Source organism: Mobula hypostoma, chromosome 9, assembly GCF_963921235.1.
Source record: "Mobula hypostoma chromosome 9, sMobHyp1.1, whole genome shotgun sequence".
Classification (NCBI taxonomy): Eukaryota; Metazoa; Chordata; class Chondrichthyes; order Myliobatiformes; family Myliobatidae; genus Mobula; species Mobula hypostoma.
In genome coordinates, this window is record NC_086105.1 from 140254434 (window position 1) to 140274033 (window position 19600).

The following is a 19600-nucleotide window of genomic DNA, read 5'->3' on the forward strand; positions in this document are numbered from 1 at the left end:
ACTTCATCATCAACAACCATGATGACCATAAGATATAGGAGCAGAAGTAGGCCATTCGACCCATCAAGCCTGCTCCACCATTCAATCGTGAGCTGATCCAATTCTTCCAGTCATCCCCACCCCCCTTCTTTCTCCTCATACCCTTTGATGCCCTGGCTAATCAAGAACCTATCTATCTCTGCCTTAAATACACCCAGTGACTTGGCCTTCACAGCCGCTCGTGGCAACAAATTCCACAGATTTACCACCCTCTGACTAAAGTAATTTCTCTGCATCTCAGTTCTAAAAGGACATCCTTCAATCCTGAAGTCATGCCCTCTTGTCCTCAACTCCCCTACCATGGGAAATAACTTTGCCATATCTAATCTGTTCAGGCCTTTTAATATTCAGAATGTTTCTATGAGATCCCCCCTCATTCTCCTGAACTCCAGGGAATACAGCCCAAGAGCTGCCAGACATTCTCCTACAGTAACCCTTTCATTCCTGGAATCATTCTCGTGAATCTTCTCTGAAGCCTTTCCAATGTCACTATATGCTTTCTAAAATAAGGAGCTCAAAACCGCACACAATACTCCACGCATGATCTCACAAGTGCATTATAGAGCCTCAACACCACATCCCTTCTCTTTATTCTATACCTCTGGAAATGAATGCCAACATTGCATTCGCCTTCTTCACAACTGAATCTGAGTACAGAGAGGAAGTGGAGCGACTGGTGTGAGAACAACAACCTAAGTCTGAACCTGGAGAAGGTCAAGGAAATGATTGTTGACTTTAGGAAGGTACAGATGAACCATCCCCTCTGCGCATACATGGCTCCTTTATAGAGAGGGTTAAGTGCACCAAGTTCCTGGGAGTTCACAAGTTCACATCACCGATGACCTCACCTGGTCCCTCAATATCATCTCCCCGAATAAGATGGTACAGAAGCACATCCACTTCCCGAGGAGATGGATGCAAGCAAGGCTGTCCCCCCACTCCCCATCTTAACGGGATTTTACAGGAGCACCATTGGGACTGTCCTGACAAGCTGCATCCCATCTGGTCTGGGAGCAGCCGAGCATCCGACCGGACCTCCATGCAAAGGGAGAATGAGAATGGCTGAGAGGATCATGTGGGTCTCTCTACCATCCATCGGGGACATTTATCAGGAGTGCTGGATACGCAGGGTCCTTAGAATCGCACCTATCCATCCAGCATCCTCTTTGACTTTCTACCATCAGGCAGAAGACTCTGATGCATAAAGACAGGAACAGTCAGAATGGGAAACTCCCTCAGGCCATTAGGCTTCTGAACTCCCTGTGTCATTGTATTCGTAGTGTCACCGGATAATTTGTACTGTACCCTGCAATTTTTTTTTGCACTTTACTTTATCTATGCATAATTCATTTGTGGATTTTATTCTTACTTTCCTGAGTTATTGTTTGTTATATGTGTGTAATGTGAACTACTGTTCTTTACACTTTGGTCTGGAGAAACGTTGTCTTGTTTGGCAGTATACATGTATTTAGTTTACTGACTATAAACTTGACTTGGACTTAGACTTGCAGACTCCAATCTGAGGTGGAGAGGGGATATGATTAGGTGGAAGGCATTGATGAGTAGATGATAGATATAATACGATGTAGATATATAGTGATAATAGAAGACAAGCAGTAGGCAAGATGGGAGAGGGGAGGAGGGGGAGATTGTAGATAGAAGTGTGGGGAAGAGGAAAGAATGGTAGGAAAGGGAGCTGGGAAGGGAAAGTAAGGAGAGGAACAAGGGAAAGTGGCATGTCAAGGCATGCTGGGAATTTCTGTTTGTATCAGATCAGGGCTGGGAAAAAATCTCTTTATATGCCTTTGTCAACATTTCAGTCAGTCACAGAGTGTGCTCTATCAGTTATCAGCCTGTCTCATACCTGTAAAATAGCCCAGTGCCAACCAACAACTGGCCTGCAAGTATCTGCAAATCACCCTGTTAAGTAGTTAAAGATTTGACAACTAATCAGTTAATATTGACATTAACATCACCATAGACCTTGATTTGTTGATCAAAAGCTGATTTTAATCATTGCCAGTGTCAAACTACAACAGTATGAACAAAGCTGCAAAAATAGGAAATCCTAAATAAGCTGGAATCTGCATCCTTTCTCCACAGATGCTGTTTCGTTTGCTGTTCTCGACTTTTTCTGAGTTACAGTACTGTGCACATAGGCATAGCGAGGATGCCTAAGAATTTTGCACAGTACTGTAGTAATTTTATGCACCGCACGTTATTGCTGCATCAAAAAAAAAGTCATGACATATCTGAGTGATGAGTAACTTGATCCTGATATGGGTTTCCACTGTGGACTGAGAGTGGGAAAGGGACAGGGAGAGGGAAACCATGGTTGGGAAAAGGGGAGGGAGTGGAAACCACCAGAGAAACATTCTATAATGGTCAAAAAACTAATTGTTTCCAATCAAATGACCTTTCCTGGTGTCTCAGTGTGCTCAGTGTGTCTGCAGCCATGACAACCTCCACCCCGGCACTCCTCTGCCACCCAGTCCCACAACCCTCCCGCTGTAATCCACCCTCACCATTCCCAACATCCATTTTTCCACTTTGACAAATACAGTATTGTGCATAAGTCTTAGACACCTGAGGTATATACAGTGTCTATTAAAAGTATCCCCCCCCTTAGAAGTTTGCATGTTTTATTGTTTTACAACATTGAATCACAGTGGATTTAATTTGACTTTTTTGACACTGTCCAACAGAAAAAGACTTTCATGTCAAAGTGAAAATAGATCGCTACAAAATAATCTAAATTAATTACAAATATAAAGCACAACATAATTGACTGCATAAGTATTCAACACCCCACCCCCCCCCACCTTTAATACACACCAAATCATCACTGGTACTGCCAATTGGTTTCAGAAGTCACATAATCAGTTAAATGGAGATCTGTTTTTGAAGACATGTGTATTCAAGGTGTTTCAATTGATTGTACCAAAAATACACCTATATCTGAAAGGTCCAGCTGCTGGTGAGTCTCCTGGCAAAAATGACACCATGAAGACAAAAGAACATTCCCAGCAAATCCGTGAAAAGGTTATTGAAAAGCACAAGTCAGGAGATGGATACAAGAAGTCACTGACAATGCTTTGGAGTACAGTTAAGTCAATCATAAAGAACAGGGAAGAATATGGCACAGCTGTAAATCTGCCTAAAGCAGGCCATGCTCAACAACTGAATGATCGTGCAAGAAGGGGACTGGTGAAGGAGGCCACCAAAAGACCTATGACAACTCTGGAGGAGTTACAAGTTTCAGTGGATGAGCTGGGAGAGACCGCGCATACAACTGCTGCCCAGGTGCTTCACCAGTCACAGCTTTATGGGAGAGTGTCAAAGAGAAGGCCATTGTTGAAAAAAACTCACATGAAATCTCAGCCAGAGTTTGCCAGGAGGCATGTGGGAGACTCTGAAATCAGCTGGAAGAAGGTTCTATGGTTTGATGAAACCAAAAATTGAGCTTTTTGGCCATCAGACTAAATGATGATTGGCGTAAACCAAAGACTGCTCATCATCAAAAACACACTATCCCTATCATGAAGCATGGTGGTGCTTGCATCATGCTGTGGGAATGCTTCACTGCAGCAGGCCCTGGAAGGCTTGTGAAGATAATGGGTAAAATGAATGCAGCAAAATACAGGGAAATCCTGGAGGAAGACCTGATGCAATCTGCAAGAGAATTGCAATTTGGAGGAAGATTTGTTTTCCAGCAAGACAATGATCCCAATCATAAAGCCAAAGCTACACAGGAATGGCTGAAAAACAACAAAGTTAATGTCCTGGAGTGGCCAAGTCAGCGTCCAGACATCAATCCAATTGAGAATTTGCGGCTGGACTTGAAAAGGGCTGTTCACTCACAATCCCCATACAATCTGACGGAGCTTGATCAGTTTTGTAAAGAAGAATGGGAAAAATTGCAGTGTCCAGATGTGCAAAGCTGATGGAGACCTATCCACACAGACTCAAGGCTGTAATTGCGGCTAAGGCGCATCTACTAAATACTGACTTGAAGGGGATGAAAGCAACACTTTCAGTACGCTGGATGAACTCAGCAGCTCGGGCAGCATCAGTCAGAAATGATGAGTCAACGTTTCGGGCCGGAACCCTTCGTCAGGACTGAAGAATGAAAGATGGGGAAGGATTTGAAGAATGCTTGTAGCGTCAGTTGATAGACCAGTAATTTGAAAGACAAAGGGGTGAGGGAGGGGAAGCATTGACGTCATAGCCCTGAAAACGATGGGTAGTAGAAGAAGGAGGCGAAACCATTAGGCAGCTGGGGGAGGGGGTAGAGTGAAATAGGGATAGAGGAAGGGAGGGGGAGGGAATTACCGGAAGTTGGAGAATTCTATGTTCATACCAAGGGGCTGGAGACTACCTAGACAGTATATGAGGTGTTGCTCCTCCATCCTGAGTTTAGCCTCATCATGGTAGTAGAGGAGGCCATGTACGGACATATCTGAATGGGAATGGGAAGCAGAGTTGAAGTGGGTGGCTACCAGGAGATCCTGTCTCTTGTAGTGGACAGAGTGGAGGTGCTCGACGAAGCGGTCCCCCAATCTGCGTTGGGTTTCACCGATGTAGAGGAGACCGCACTGGGAGCACCAGATGTAATAGACTTGAAGGGGGTGAATGCTTATGCAATTAATTATTTTGTGTTTTAAATTTGTAATTAATTTAGATCACTTCGTGGAGATTTGTTTTCACTTTGATACAAAAGTGTATTTTTCTGTTGATAAGTGTTTATAAAAGCCAGATTAAATCCACTGTGATTCAACATTGTAAAACAATAAAACATGAAAACTTCCGGGGGGGCGGTGAATACTTTTTTTAGGCACAGTATATGTGCCTAAGACTTTTGCACAGTGCTGTATAGCTAGGGTGCCTAAAACTTTTGAACAGTACTATATTTGTCAATGTAGAGCAGAGAGCGAGCTTGTAAATCTGGCAGGGGCAAAGGGTGTTGGGAATGGCGAGGGTAGAGTGCTGTGGGAGGGTTATAGGACAGGTGGCAGAGAAGGAGTGAGAGGGCAGGAGGTGGCGGAAGTGAAGATGCACCCAGCCCTGAGTCACCAGGTAAAGTCGTTTGATTCCGAACAATTGATTTATTGATCATCACAGAATGTCTCTTTGGTGCTTCCTACTCCTTCTCTTCTCCCTTCCCCTTTTCCAGCCCCTTCCCACTCTCAGTCCACGATAGACACCCATGTCAGATTCAGGTTTATCATCACTCACATACGTCATGAAAGTTGTTTTTACTTGTGGCAGCAGTACAAGGCAATGCATAAAATTACTAGAGTACTTTGCAAAAACTTTAGACACCCTAGTTATATATACATTGCCTAAGGCTTTTGCACAATACTGTATGCTGTCAGTCTTTTCCACTTAGGTAGGAGTAGTGTGGGGGAATAAGCAATTCTGAGACTGAAAGCACATTCAGTATATAGAACAACAACTTGTGTGGTAACTTTTATTGTAAACACGCCAAAAATGTATCATCAAAAACAATTTAAATCAGAAGCATGGGGACACGACCAAAGAACAGGTTAGAGAGGCAGGTTTAATGGACCATCTTACACCAGGAGGAAAGATAGAGAAGTTTAGGAAGGAGTCTGTTGCCCTGTCAGCCCTCTGGGACCACGTTCCTTTTCTCCTCCTCCCACAACCCAATCAAGTGCCACTCTCCCCTTCGAGCAGAGGAGTGGGAGAAGACAGAATTAGAGGAGGACACAGAGTTTGGGGATATTGTAGGGCTGGAGAAAATGACAGCAATCAGAGCTTAATCGAAACTAATACATCTCTCACACAACTATCTCAGAATGGAGAACCCTGTAGAAACCAATTTGATCTACAGCTTCCGCTGACTACATAGGAAACACATTCAGACGTCTTTTAGATGTGACATTGCTTGCTCAAGCGAAGTATGCATACAGAAAAATGTTCACAGAAACCAGAATGACTGCATTTATACAGCAGACTCTTGACCAAAATGGGTTCTCATGGACATCTGTGAGGTTGTACTGTATGGACAGGCCATCTCTGCTTGCCTTAGTATTGCAGAAGAGCTTAGTCCATGACCACTTCTGTGCTATTGTCTCTTCTGTGCCTAAGATGCAAAGAACAGAATAACATTGTTAGCAAATGAAACGGGAAACATAAATATTACCAACAACTGTCATGAGGCCTGCAGGCCTCTGTAGTGAGCCATAGAGCATTGGGTTTCTAGGTTTCTAGGTTCACAATCGTTTTCCTAACTAGAATTGTTAAGCCTTTGTGCTTTCTGTTTTGTCTTATCAAGTTAATTGTGACTGGCACGAGTTTTCCGTGTTCTATTTCATTTTAACTCTCAATTTGCGCAGATCGCAGGGTGCTTGTTTCGAGAATGATTTGTCTCACGGCGTCGCTCAGCCGTGCCGCTGATGCTCGGTTGGTATTCCTATGTAAAGCCTCTTGTTTCTCTTGTTCTACATGGGAGTCGGCCATTCATCCGCACCTGGGTTGAGTCGTTGCCAGCGCGCACTGTGGCGGTAACGAATATTCAACAGGGGTAAAAAGTAATCATCAGACGTGGAACTGAAAGTGCTTATAAAATGTAAGCACTTGTAGCGTCCCGTACCTCTCCTTATAAAACCTGGTATTGCTATTGTGGTGGGATGTTGGCATAGTAAGTAGTATATAGCTATTAAAGCACAGCAATCTGGGGTCAATTCTGCTGCTGTCTGTGCATTCTCCCTGTGACCACGTGATTCCTCCGTGTGCTCCAGTTTCATCACAGACTCGAGAAACATAATGGTTAGTAGGTTAATTCAGTCACATGGGTGTAAGTGGGTGGTGCAGATTCTTTGGCTGGAACATCTGGGAGAGTTCTACCTGATGCCTTGGTTGATAATTTTCCTTCAAGAGCATCAGCAGGATGACCTACCTATTATAAGACCATGAGACTAGGAGACTTAAGGACACAATTGGGTCGTTTGACCGATCGAGTCTGCTCTGCCATTCAATCATGGTTGATTTATTACCTCTCTCATTCTCATTCACCTGTCTTCTTCCTGATCAATCTTTGCTTTAAATGTACCCAATACCTTGGCCTCCACAGCCATCTGTGGCAATGAATTCCACAGATTCACCCACCCTGTGGCTAAAGAAATTCCTCCTCTGTTCTAAAGGGGCATCCTTGTAATCTGAGGCAGTGTCCTTTGGCCCTAGACTCCCCCAGTATAGAAGACATCCTCTCCACATCTGCTCTCTCTAGGACTTTCAATATTTGATAGGTTTTCGTGAGATCCCCCTTCATTCTTCTAAACTCCAGTGAGTAGAGGCCCACAGCCATCAAACACTCCTTTGTTATTTTGCCAATGGTATTGCTTAAATGGCCATTGTATTTCTATGCTACAACACTGTGGAATGTACTCTACTGGCTGGAAAGTGCCACAGGTTCCTGAGTGTGAAGCATAACGCAGAGAAATAGAAGCCATTTGGCCCCTTGAGCACGCTCTCCCCATTCAATAAAGTTGGGACTGACCCTGTCTTGTTCTCAGCTCTCCCTGATCCTAGTACAATATTATTAATAATTATCATCCAATTCTATCACCCACCTGCTCACCAGCGACCACTTACAGGGGCCAATTAACCCACCAACCCGCACATCCCTGTGGTACGGGAGGAGATCGGAAATCGATAGGGAGAATGAGCCCAATTCCACACGGACAGTGCCCGAGGTCGGGATTGAACCCCGGTCTGTGGAGATGTGATTCAGCAGATCTACTGACTGTGCCACTGTGCCAACCTGTTCAGATAATGATGCCTCTGGCACAGGACCTTTGAGCTCGGAAGCAGGCTGCTGCTCCATGAGTATCATGGACAACCAGGGTCATCGTTATCGGTGGCACTACCCGGTCGTTATCATCGGGAAAGGAGTGTGAAGGTAGGAGGGGACAAATATCTCATAGAATGAGGAAGTTCCTTCAATCTGTAAAATAATGAAAGGTTAAAATCAGCCTACCCTCTGTTCTACTTTCCCATGCCCGTCTCTCAGGAGATGTCTTTGCCAGGGAGATGTCGGGCTGCCTCCTCTCTCGTGAAATTGCCCACCAAGTAATGCCTGTCTTCTGAGGATCAAAAATATTTAGTCACAGCACTTATTTATGATCTGGAAAGATTCAGCTTTCAAATGAATGCAAGTAAGTTAACATAACACCAATAAAAGACATAAAATCCCGGGAACACCCAGCAGGTCAGGAGGCATCTGTGGAGATGTGAGATAATGGGGAAGATATAGGATTAATAGATGAAATGGGAGAATAAAAACACTCTATATTTCCCATTCCACCTACTTCCTCGCCCACCTATGCCATTAAGGAGAGAGGTGCATTTCTAAAAAGCAGCAGCTGGAACATACCTGGGCTTCATTGGGAGGCTCTGTCAGCAGGCTGGTGGCCATGACAATGAGAGCGGTCAGGGCACACAGTATGATCGCAAAGTGGAGGTAATGAACCCTCTTTAGGATGGAAGGTCTTGGATCGTACACCCCACACCGCGGCGGAGGGTACGCAAATTCCATAATCATCCTCACCAGTCCGACTGCCAATCCGATCATCAGTCCCCAGAACGCACCCTGCAAACAAGCAACTAGTACTGATCGAGTCATGTTGGCCTTCTGGGTGCAAAGCTATCAACTCAAAGTCAAAGTCGAGTTGATAGTCATACGCACAGTAAACACACAGGTGGAATGAAAAACCTGCAGCAGCATTGCTGGCACAAAGGTGCAGTATTCACAACAAAAACATAGTCGCTATTTTTTACGGGAAAGAACACATTTAACAAAATCAGCATTTTTAAAAAACTGCAAAGTGATCAAAGTGGCCATCATCGTATTAAACTGTAGTAACACACACAAAATGCTGGTGGAACGCAGCAGGCCAGGCAGCATCTATAGGAAGAAGTACAGTCGACGCTTCGGGTCAAGACGCTTCGGGTTGTGCAGGTTGTTTCAAGAACGGAATGGTAAACTGTTCCTGAACCTGGTGGTGTGGGACTTCAGGCTTCTATACCTCATGCCTGTGAGAAATTGGCATGGTCTGGATGGTGTGGATCTTTGATGATGGGGTGTTGCCGGCTTGAGGCAGTGACTCATGTAGATATGACCCATGGGGTGGAGGGACGTGACAGTGACGTATTGAGCCGAGGTCACTGCTCCCTGCAGACTCTAAGAATTCAAGTTTGCTGTGTGAGACCGTGATGCAGCCAGTCAATGGATGGGTAATGGACCTTGTGGTGGGTAATGAACTGTTTTCCCGACTGACATGATATTTGGAAAATGAATCAGTTCAATCATTCAGACACAAGCCAGAAGGAAAAGCATTAGCTGGGTCTCAGTTGTGACTCTACCCTCAGAGTCCGAGTAAGGAATTCAATTATACTCCACAGATTTAACTATGTAATCCAGCTGCAGAAAATCCAATAAGATAATGGTCAGATAACATTTTTAAATGATTTTCTGTCTAGGATTAAATATGCCCAGAACTTCCCTACTATTCTTTGGAACAATCTCAAGGAATCTTTTGTGTCTCCATGGATTGATTGGGCTAAAATCACTTCTTTTGCACAATGGTTATTTTCATTGATTCTATTGTATTTCTATGTCATACTGTGAATGCCTGCAAGAAAATGCATCTCGGGGTAGTTATATGTTGACATGTACGTACTTTGATAATAAGTTTACTTTGAACTTTGAACTTTGACAGCCCAGGAGTAGAGTGCCAGCCTGGGTTACACAGTCTGGGCTGGGATACTAACTCACTGACAGTGACAACAAAGGTTGAAATTGTCTCCCTCTGTGCTTGGATTATCAAGTTGATGAGCTGAGGGGGATAAAAGAAAGAAAAGATGCTGCTAAGGATATTTGCTTCCACTTCACGGTGACTAAGCAACGATATTGGATTCATATCAGGCTAACCACTCCACATCAGCAGTCCCGCACCAAAGGTACTTCACAGACATGAGGAACCATTAGAGTACATGGCTAAAATATTTCAAAGATCAAAGTTTAAAGTAAATTTATTGTCAAAGTATACTATACGGCATCATATACTACCTTGATATTCATTTTCTTGCAGGCTTTCACAGTAGAGCAAAGATATTTGGTGGAACAACAACTAGAGGTCATGGGTTAAGGGTGAAAGGTGAAAAGTTTAAGGGGAACTTGAGCGAAAACTTCTTCACTCAGAAGGTCGTGAGAATGTGGAATGAGCTGCCAGCACAAGTGGTGCATGCAAGCTCAATTTTAATGTTTAAGAGAAATTTGGTCCCAGTGTGGGTTAACGGGAGTAGGCAGTTCAAAATGGTTCCGCACAGACTAGATGGGCTGAAGGGCCTGTTTCTCTCTATACAACAGAAGCAATGAAAAACTATACACAAAAACTAACAAACAACCAATGTGCAAAAGAAGGCAAACTGTGCAAATACAAAAAAAAATCAACAAGTAAATAAATAATACTGAGAATATGAGTTGTAGAGTCAATAGAAGTGAGTCCATAGGTTGTGGAATCATTTAGTGTTGAGGTGGGTAATGAGGTGTTAGAGAAATAAAAGAACATAAACTGCTGGAAATTTTCAGCATATCAGGCAGCATCTGTGGAAAGAGAAGCAGTTAATGTTTCAGGTTGAAGAACCTTCGTCAGAGTTGGGAAAGAGAAAAGTAAGTTTTGTTTTAAATTTTTCGATCTGAGACATTAAGTGTTCTCTCCACAGAAGCTGCCTGACGTGCTGAGATTTTCCACCATTTTCTGTTTTATTTTGTAATTTTGGCACCTGCAGATTTTTTAAAAAATCATCATTTATATGCCAAAGAACTTACTTCTAGAGAGCACCTTGAAAAAGGAGAAAGCAGAGCGGACAGGGTGAGAATTTTAGATCTGAGGGTGTTGACAGTTGGTGTCATAGGCTCAAATTACTTACGGGCTCATTTGTTCTTTTCCAAAATACGGCAAGCAGAAAGACAGCAGTGACCGGAGGAGCTAAGTAGCTGGTGACTGATTGAATGTAGACAAAGAGCTGGCCGCTATTGGCACTCTGTAGTATGGGGATCCAGATCAGGCTGACCGCAATCAATATCACAGTCACAATCCTAGAGGGAAAGAACAAAACAGAGGTGAGAACTTACCTAAAGAGTTCAGGGCAGATTCGACATTCAAATCAGTTTTCTTTAAGATAGAGGCGAGTGTAAGTTTACCTTACCACTTTGTCTCTAGGTTGGTACAGTAATGTAAAAGTTATTGTAATGCTCTTACAGCGCCTGTAACCCGGGTTCAATTCCGCAGCTCTCTGTATGGTACTTGTACGTTCATATAACCATCAAGCTACGAGATACTTGCAGAGGTGATACAAAACTGAATTACGTTGCTCATAACTCATAATGGGTAAGATTAGGAAAAACAAAGCAATCCTTATAGAGGGATCAGAATTGTAGAGCGTGAGCAATTTCAACAGCTCTGAGGACCCAACCCGGGTGCAACATATTGATGCAGCTATAAATGAGGCAAGGCAGCTGCTATATTTCATTAGGAGTTAGAGGAGGTTTGGTTTATCACCTAATACACTAGTGAATTTCTACAGATGTACAGTGGAGAATATTCTGACTGGCTGCACCACCGTCTGATAGGGTGGGGGGGAGCCTACTGCACAGGATTGAAGTAAACTGCAGAGTTTGGTAAAATTAGTGAGCTCCATCATGGGCACTAGCCTCCATAGTATCCAGGACATCTTCAAGAAGCAGTGCTTCAGAAAGGCGGCATCCATCATTAAGGAGCCCCCCTCCCACCACCCAGGACATGCCCTCTTCTCACTGTTACCATCAGGAAGGAGGTACAGAAGCTTGAAGGCACACACTCAACGAATCAGGAACAGCTTCTTCCCCTCTACCATCCAATTTCTAAATGGACATTGAACCCATGAATATTACCTCACTACTTTTAAAATTTCTGTTTTTGCACTATTTATTTTAATTTAGGTATTTTATATACATATATATCTTACTGTAATTCAGTTTTTTTTCTATATTTATCACGTATTGCGTTGTACCGCTGCCGCACAGTTAATAAATTTCATGAGATATGATAGTAAATCTGATTCTGGTCTACTTTTCTAGCATTAATATAATATACTTGGCTAGAATATATTTCAAAGTCAATGCCAGGTGAGGCATGTTTGGATCAACCCTACCTTCCAACCAGGAGTAATTCCCGTTCATTGGCATCCTTCCGGATCTTTCTCCATATGTCCATGGTGAACAGAGTGCTGCTGCTGTTGAATATTGACGTCAAGGATGACATGAGAGCGGCCATTACAACTGCAATCATCAGTCCTCGTAAGCCTTCAGAGAGCAACAACAGTTAAAGCCAATGCATTTCACAGCAGTGTTACCAAAAGGCAAAAAATGAAATCTACCTGAGAAGTTACTATGGCAGTTAACCAAAAAATCCTAAAGGAGGATAGGTGTAGAAAAGGAAAAGTTTAGGAAGTGAATTCCAGAGCTAATGTATTCTTAACCTTACAATCTACTTCATTGTGGCCTTGCACCCAATTGTCTACCTTTCTCTTTTTGTCGTTTTCTGAAACTGAGACACCAGGCTAAGTAAGCTAAGGCTTTTCTCCTTGGAACGAAGGAGAATGCGAGATGACTTGATAGAAGTGTAAAAGATATAAAAGTGTAGAAGGCATAGATTGAGTGAACAGTCAGAGACATTTCCCAGGGCTAATATGAGGGGGCATAATTTTAAGGTGATCCGAGAAAAATATATACTTTATACTTTATTGTCACCAAACAATTGATACTAGAACGTACAATCATCACAGTGATATTTGATTCTACGCTTCCCACTCCCTGGATTACAAATATTAAGTATTAATAATATTTAAAATAGTAAAAATTAGTAAATATTAAAAATTTAAATTGTAAATCATAACTAGAAAATAGAAAAATGGAAAGTAAGGTAGTGTAAAAAAAACCGAGAGGCAGGTCTGGATATGGAGAGATGTCAGAAGTTGGTTTTCTACACAGAGTAGTGGATGCTTCAAAAGCACTCCCAGGGTGGAGGTAGGGGTACATACATTAGGGACATTGAAGAGGTTCTTAAATCCTCATCATCATCATCATTATGTGCCATGTTGTATGAGGCAGGTGATCATGTTCTTGACCATAATTGTAAGTGGTTTTCCATTGCCTTCTTCCGGCCAGAGTCTTTACAAATGGGATGACCCCTGCCATTATCAATACTCTTCAGAGTTTGGCTGCCTGGCGTCAGTGGTCGCATAACCAGGACTTGTGAGCATCAGCCACTCCCATGACTTTAGGTAACCCTGATTAGGGGGCTAAGCAAGTGCCGAGGGTGGCCTGCTGGCTAGCTGAAGGAAGGAGTAACTTTCACCTCCTTTGGTAGAGACGTACTTCCATCCCGCTACCCAGACTCTTAGGTAGGCATGTGGATGAAAGAGAAAGTGGAGGGCTATGTAGAAGGCAAGGGTGATATTGATCTTGCGGTAGGTTAAAAAGTTGGCACAGCATCATGGGCCAAAGGGCTTGTATTGTGCTGTACTGTTCTATGTTCTGCATCTTGTCATTGCATTACATTCTACTACCACAAAAAATTGCTTGTAATGACAAGATCTGTATGGACAGCATGCAAAACAATTACTTTTTCACTGTACCTGAGTAGATGTGACAATAATAGGGCAGCACAGTGTGGTTAGCACAACGCTTTACAGTACCAGTGACCCCGGTTCAATTCCCACCTCTGCCTGTAAGGAGTTTGCATGTTCTCCCCATGACTGTGTGTGTGTCCTCCAAGTGCTCCGGTTTCCTCCCACAGTCCAAAGACGTACTGGAGAGTAGGTTAATTGGTCATTGTAAATTGCCCCATGATTAGGCTAGGGTTACACTGGGGTTGCTGGGTGGCACGGCTGAAAGGGCTAGCAAGGCCTATTCCGAGCTGCATCTCAATTAAAAAAATAAATAAACAAATATACCAATTTACCATTAGCAGCTGAACGGGTTCAGGTGTGCTGTGCAATGTAGCTTTTCCCTGGTATCTGTACCGTGGTATAAATGTAATTTGTTTTTGTTACATATATATATAATAGTACACAGTACACGCCCTTCGGCCCACATTGTTGTGCCGACCCTCAAACCCTGCCTCCCATATAACTCCCTACCTTAAATTCCTCCATATACCTGTCTAGTAGTCTCTTAAATTTCACTAGTGTATCTGCCTCCACCACTGACTCAGGCAGTGTATTCCACGCACCAACCACTTCCTGAGTAAAAAACCTTCCTCTAATATCCCCCTTGAACTTCCCACTCCTTACCTTAAAACCATGTCCCCTTCTATTGAGCAGTGGTGCCCTGGGGAAGAGGCGCTGGCTATCCACTCTATCTATTCCTCTTAATATCTTGTATACCTCTATCATGTCTCCTCTCATCCTCCTTCTCTCCAAAGAGTAAAGCCCTAGCTTCCTTAATCTCTGATCATAATGCATGCTCTCCAAACCAGGCAGCATCCTGGTAAATCTCCTCTGTACCCTTTCCAATGCTTCCACATCCTTCCTATAGTGAGGTGACCAGAACTGGACATGGTACTCCAAGTAATTACAAAACATAATTCTTTCAATGAAAGTTTTAATTAATATGTTTTTTTCATATAGACTATCTGGGGTTATTCCACTCTCATACGCATTTCATTTTAACAAAAAGAATTAAGAAAGTGGAAAGCATTCTTTAATTTCCTTCTATTGTTCAACAATTTTCAAATGATGAATAAAAGTTATACAGTCTGCAATAGGAACTCTTGGCATGCTTGGTAAATGTTTGGCTACTTCCCTCTTGTGCTAGCTAGTTCACTTGTAATCATCAGCTTCTTAAAGCAGATAAGCTCCACATGAGAGAAAGAGTAAGAGATTACCATCGGGCATCAGTTCAATCACGAGCTTCGGGAAAGCAATGTTAGAGCAGCCCACTTCTGTCCCACACACTTTTAAACATTCTTCTGGGTCAACGCACGCAACCGAATCTGTGGATGAAGGATTGGAAATAGTATCACTGTATGGAATTGGAACTGGTTTATGATTGTTACATACACTCAGTGGTCACTTTATTAGGTACACCTGCTTGTTAATACAAATATCTAATCAGCCAATCATGTGGCAGCAACTCAATGTATAAAAGCATGCAGACATGGTCAAGAGGTTCAGTTGTTGTTCAGACCTAACATCAGAATGGAGAAGAAATGTGATCTAAGTGACTTTGACCATGGAATGACTGTTGGTGTTAGAAAGGGTGGTTTGAGTATTTCAGAAACAGCTCATCTCCCGGGATTTTCATGCACAACAATCTCTAGAGTTTACAGGGAATGGTGCAAAAAAAAAACCAAAGAAAAAACATCCAAATAGCAGCAGTTCTCTGGGCAAAAGCACCTTGTTAATGGGAGAGATCAGAGGAGAATGGCCAGACTGGTTCAAGCTGACGGGAAGGCACAGTAACTCAAATAAGCTCATGTGGTGTGCAGAAGAGCATCTCTGAATGCACAACACATCAAACCTTGACGTGGATGGGCTACAGCAGCAGAAGACCACAAACATACGCCCAGTGGCTACTTCACTAAGTACAGGAGGTTCCTAATAAAGGGGCCGCTGAGTGCATACTGAGATACTTGAAAAGCATGTCTTGCGCACAGATTAAATCATTACACAGTGCAATAAGGTAGCACAAGATAAAACAATAACAGTATGCCAAGTATAGTGTAACAGCTGCAGAGAAAGCGCAGTGCAGATGGACATAATGAGTTAAATTGTGATCTGATCAGACTAGGGAACCATTCAATGCATATTTTATTTTGTTGTTGTTCAAGACGATAGCCAGTTAACGAGACTGGTGAAGAGTGTGAACTCAAACCCTGTGGTACTATGTGCTTTCAAAGTCAAGTGCCATACAGCATGGAGATAGGCCCTTCAGTCCATCAAGACAATGCTGACCATCTAGTACTGATTTACGCTCATTCTGTCACATTCCCATCAACATTCCCTGGATTCTACCAACTCGCCTAAGCACTAGAAGCAATTTACAGCAGCCGATCGCTCTCATCTTTGGAATATGGGTGGAAACTGAAGCGTGCAGAGGAAGCTTAAGTGGTCAACGTGAAGAACGCACAAACTCAACGTGCACAGGTCAGGACTGAACCTGGCTAGCTGGAACTCTACGCTACAGACAGATTTTATTTCACTCAATACTAGCGCAGTTTAACAATGGAATTTAAGTTCAAGTTTAATGCCATTCAACCATACATTGTTCCTCTGGGGCCAAGGTGCAAAACACAGTACATATAGTCACACACAGTAACAATCCAGTGCATACAGTCACAAAACAATATTAGCACTAGTATTATTTTGCTATGATAGCATAGTAGGTAGTGCTTATAGTGCTGGTGACCCAGGTTCTAACCCTGCCACTGTCTGTAAAGAGTTTGTACGTTCTCCCTGTGACTATGTGGGTTTCCCCATTCCAGACAAGTACATATTAGTAAGTTAATTGGTCACTCAGGTGTATTTGGGCGGTAGAGGCTCATTGGGATGAAGGGCTTGTTACCGTGCTGAACCTATTAAAAAAAAGTCCCTGAGGGACGAGACTCGAAGATTGACGGGTTGACATGTGCAAAGTGCATGTTAATGTAAGACAGGATAGTAACAGTGCAACCACTTCAGTCGTGTATGATGTTCTCCCAAGGAGTTGTCAGTAGGTGGGTCCTCAGGTGGCCGCAGAGGCTGATCCAGAATCCACGTGTTCTGGTGCAGTGTGGGCAAGAGGGAGTGGTGGCTGTGGCTAACGGTAACTCCACCACGGACGGCTCTGAAAGGAGGAACGGTGGCGTGGGGCTCACAACCCTATCTCATAAAAACCCAAAGCTAAAGAAACACCAACAAGAGCTCCAAACACCTCATCCCTGGGAGAGGTAAGATCTTCAAAGATAGGCTACAGCTGGGGAAAACTTGAAAGAATAGCCCAGGACAGATGTCTCTGGCGATCTGCTCTCAGCCTCCTATACCAACGCAGGGCTGATGGGCTGACTGACTAACTGACTGTGGTTAGTAAGATGGGCCTGTTGGTTGTAAGGCAGTGTAACGTTACTGGCACTAGATCCAGGTCCAAGTGTTACTAGTACTAGATCCAGATCCACCCCACGTCAACAATGCGTTAATCGGAAAATCAGAAATAAAGCAGGAACGAACTTTGTCAGGGGTTGGCTGCAATTCCTAAGGCATCAAGTCTCACGGTACAGGATGTGCTCCATTCACGCCTTAGTCTCTGTTCTTCGAAATAAGCATCTATTCATTTGCATTGTCTGTCGTGGCACAGTTTGTGGAAAGCTTTCGCAATAATCAAACTGCTAGAGGGAGTCAAGAAGCTGAACAGCATCTGTGTGGGGGAGGGGAATTATTGGTGTTTCAGGTCGAGACTTGCGTAAGCTAGAAACTTCATCTCTGTTTCAGAATGAGGTTTATTGTCACTGATATATGTCATGAAAACTTGTTTTGTGGCAGCAGTACAGTGCAACACATACAATATTGATGTAATTACAATAAGTAACTGGAATTACAATGGTGTGGCCATTACTTGGTTGAGAGAGGGGCAGGAATGTGTGGTTAATGTAGCAAGTTTTTGAAGTTTTAGAAAAAATAGAGAAGGAGGTAAAAGGTTGGGGGGGCTGGGGGAGTTGCACTACTAATCGGGGACGATATCAGTGCTGCACTCAGGGGAGATATGGTGGAGGGGTCAGACACTGGGTCTATTTGGGTAGAATTCAGGAATAGGAAGGGTGCAATCACTCCGATGGGATTTTACTACAGGGCCACCAGGACCTTGAGGAACAGGTATGTAATCAGATTGAGGAAATGCGTAAAAATAATATGGTTGTTGTCACGGGGGATCTCAACTTCACTAACATAAACTGGAACCTTCTTAGTGCAAGGGGTTTAGATGGAGCAGAATTTAAGTGCATCCAGGAGGTTTCTTAAATCAATATGTGGATGGTCTAACAAGAGGAGGGCTGTACTGGATCTGGTGTTGGGGAATGAGCCTGGCCAAGTGTCTGACCTTTCAGTGGGAGAGCAGTTAGGGAACAGTGAACACAACTCCTTAACTTTCAGGATAGCTATAGATAAGGATAAATACGGTCCTTGCGGGATTAGGGCAAATTACAAAGGCATTAGGCAGGAACTAAGAAGCATTAATTGGGAACCTCTTTTCTCTGGCAAGTTCACATCAGATGTGTGGAGGGTGCTTAAAGATCAATTGCACAGAATACTGGAAAGGTAAGTTCCTGTTAGAAGGTAGGACAGGGATGGGATGATAAGAGAGCCTTGGATGTCCAGAGAGGTAATGAATTTAGTCAAGAAGGAAAAGGAAAGTATGTAAAGTTTCCGAAGTCAGGATTGGATGAAACATTTGTGGAGTATAAAGAAGCCAGAAAAGAACTAAAGAAGGGAATTAGGAAAGCCAGGAGGGGCCATGAAAAGCCCTTGGCAAGTAGGATTAAGGTGAATCCCAAGACACTCGATACATACATCAAGTTAAAGGATAACTAGGGAGAAGGTATGACCTCTCAAGGATAAAGGAGGGATTTGCTTGGATGCAGAGGTTGTGAGCAAGGTACTTAATCAGTACTTTGCTTCAGTATTTACCAAGAAAAAGGATATGGAGGAACAGGAGATCAGTACTAATGTATAAATATGTTAGGGTGTTTAGAGGTCGGGGGGGGGCGGAAGTACTGGGCTCCTAATGAGTATTAAGGTGGGTAAGTCTCCAGAGTCAAATGGGATTTACCCCGGGTTATTGAAAGAGGCAAGAGACGAAGAGTTGGGGCCTTGACCAGTACCTTCATGTCCTCTCTAGACACAGACAAGGCCCCAGAGGACTGACGAGTAATTAATCTTGTATTTCTATTTAAGAAAGGAACAAAAGAAAGTCCTGGGAATTATAGATCGGTGAATCTCAACTCAGTTATAGGGAAATTGCTGAAAAAAATCTTAGGGATTGGGTATATGAGCATATGGCCTAATTAGGGAAAGGCAGCATGGCCTTGTGACTGGCGGGCTATGTCTCACCAACTTGATTGAGTTTTTTCACAAGGTGACCAGAGAGATTGATGAGGGTAGGACAGTAGATGTTGCCTATATGGATTTTGATAAAGTGTTTGTCAGAGTTCCTCATGGGAAACTAATCCAGAAGAATAGGCTGTTTGGATTCAGAACTGGCTTACCCACTGAAGACAGAGGGTAATTGCTGAAAGAGCTTTTTTGAGCCAGAGGTCTGTAATTAATGGTGTTCTGCAAGGACTGTGCTGGGAGCTCTGCTGTTTGTGATGTACAGTATATAAATGACCTGGATGAAAATGTAACTGAGTGGGTTAGGAAGTTTGTGGGTGATACCAAGGTTGGTGGAGTTGTGAATAGTGTAGAAGACTGGCAAAGAAAACAGCATGATATATTGTAGATCAGTTGCAGATACTGACAGAGA

General features: G+C 43.2%; 1 protein-coding gene across 1 annotated transcript in view; it reads right to left on the reverse strand.

Moving 5' to 3' along the window:
- Positions 1-5242: 5242 nt before the first annotated feature.
- slc5a10 (solute carrier family 5 member 10) overlaps positions 5243-19600 on the reverse strand; it is a 186176-nt gene continuing 171818 nt past the window's right edge. Inside the window, exons 10-15 of the mRNA XM_063059316.1 lie at positions 14994-15101; positions 12259-12409; positions 10996-11164; positions 8438-8653; positions 8042-8147; positions 5243-6145 (exon numbers count right to left, since the gene is read on the reverse strand). Coding sequence (XP_062915386.1) covers positions 5952-6145; positions 8042-8147; positions 8438-8653; positions 10996-11164; positions 12259-12409; positions 14994-15101 — 944 coding nt within the window. The 3' untranslated portion in view covers positions 5243-5951. The remainder of the gene's footprint in view (positions 6146-8041; positions 8148-8437; positions 8654-10995; positions 11165-12258; positions 12410-14993; positions 15102-19600) is intronic.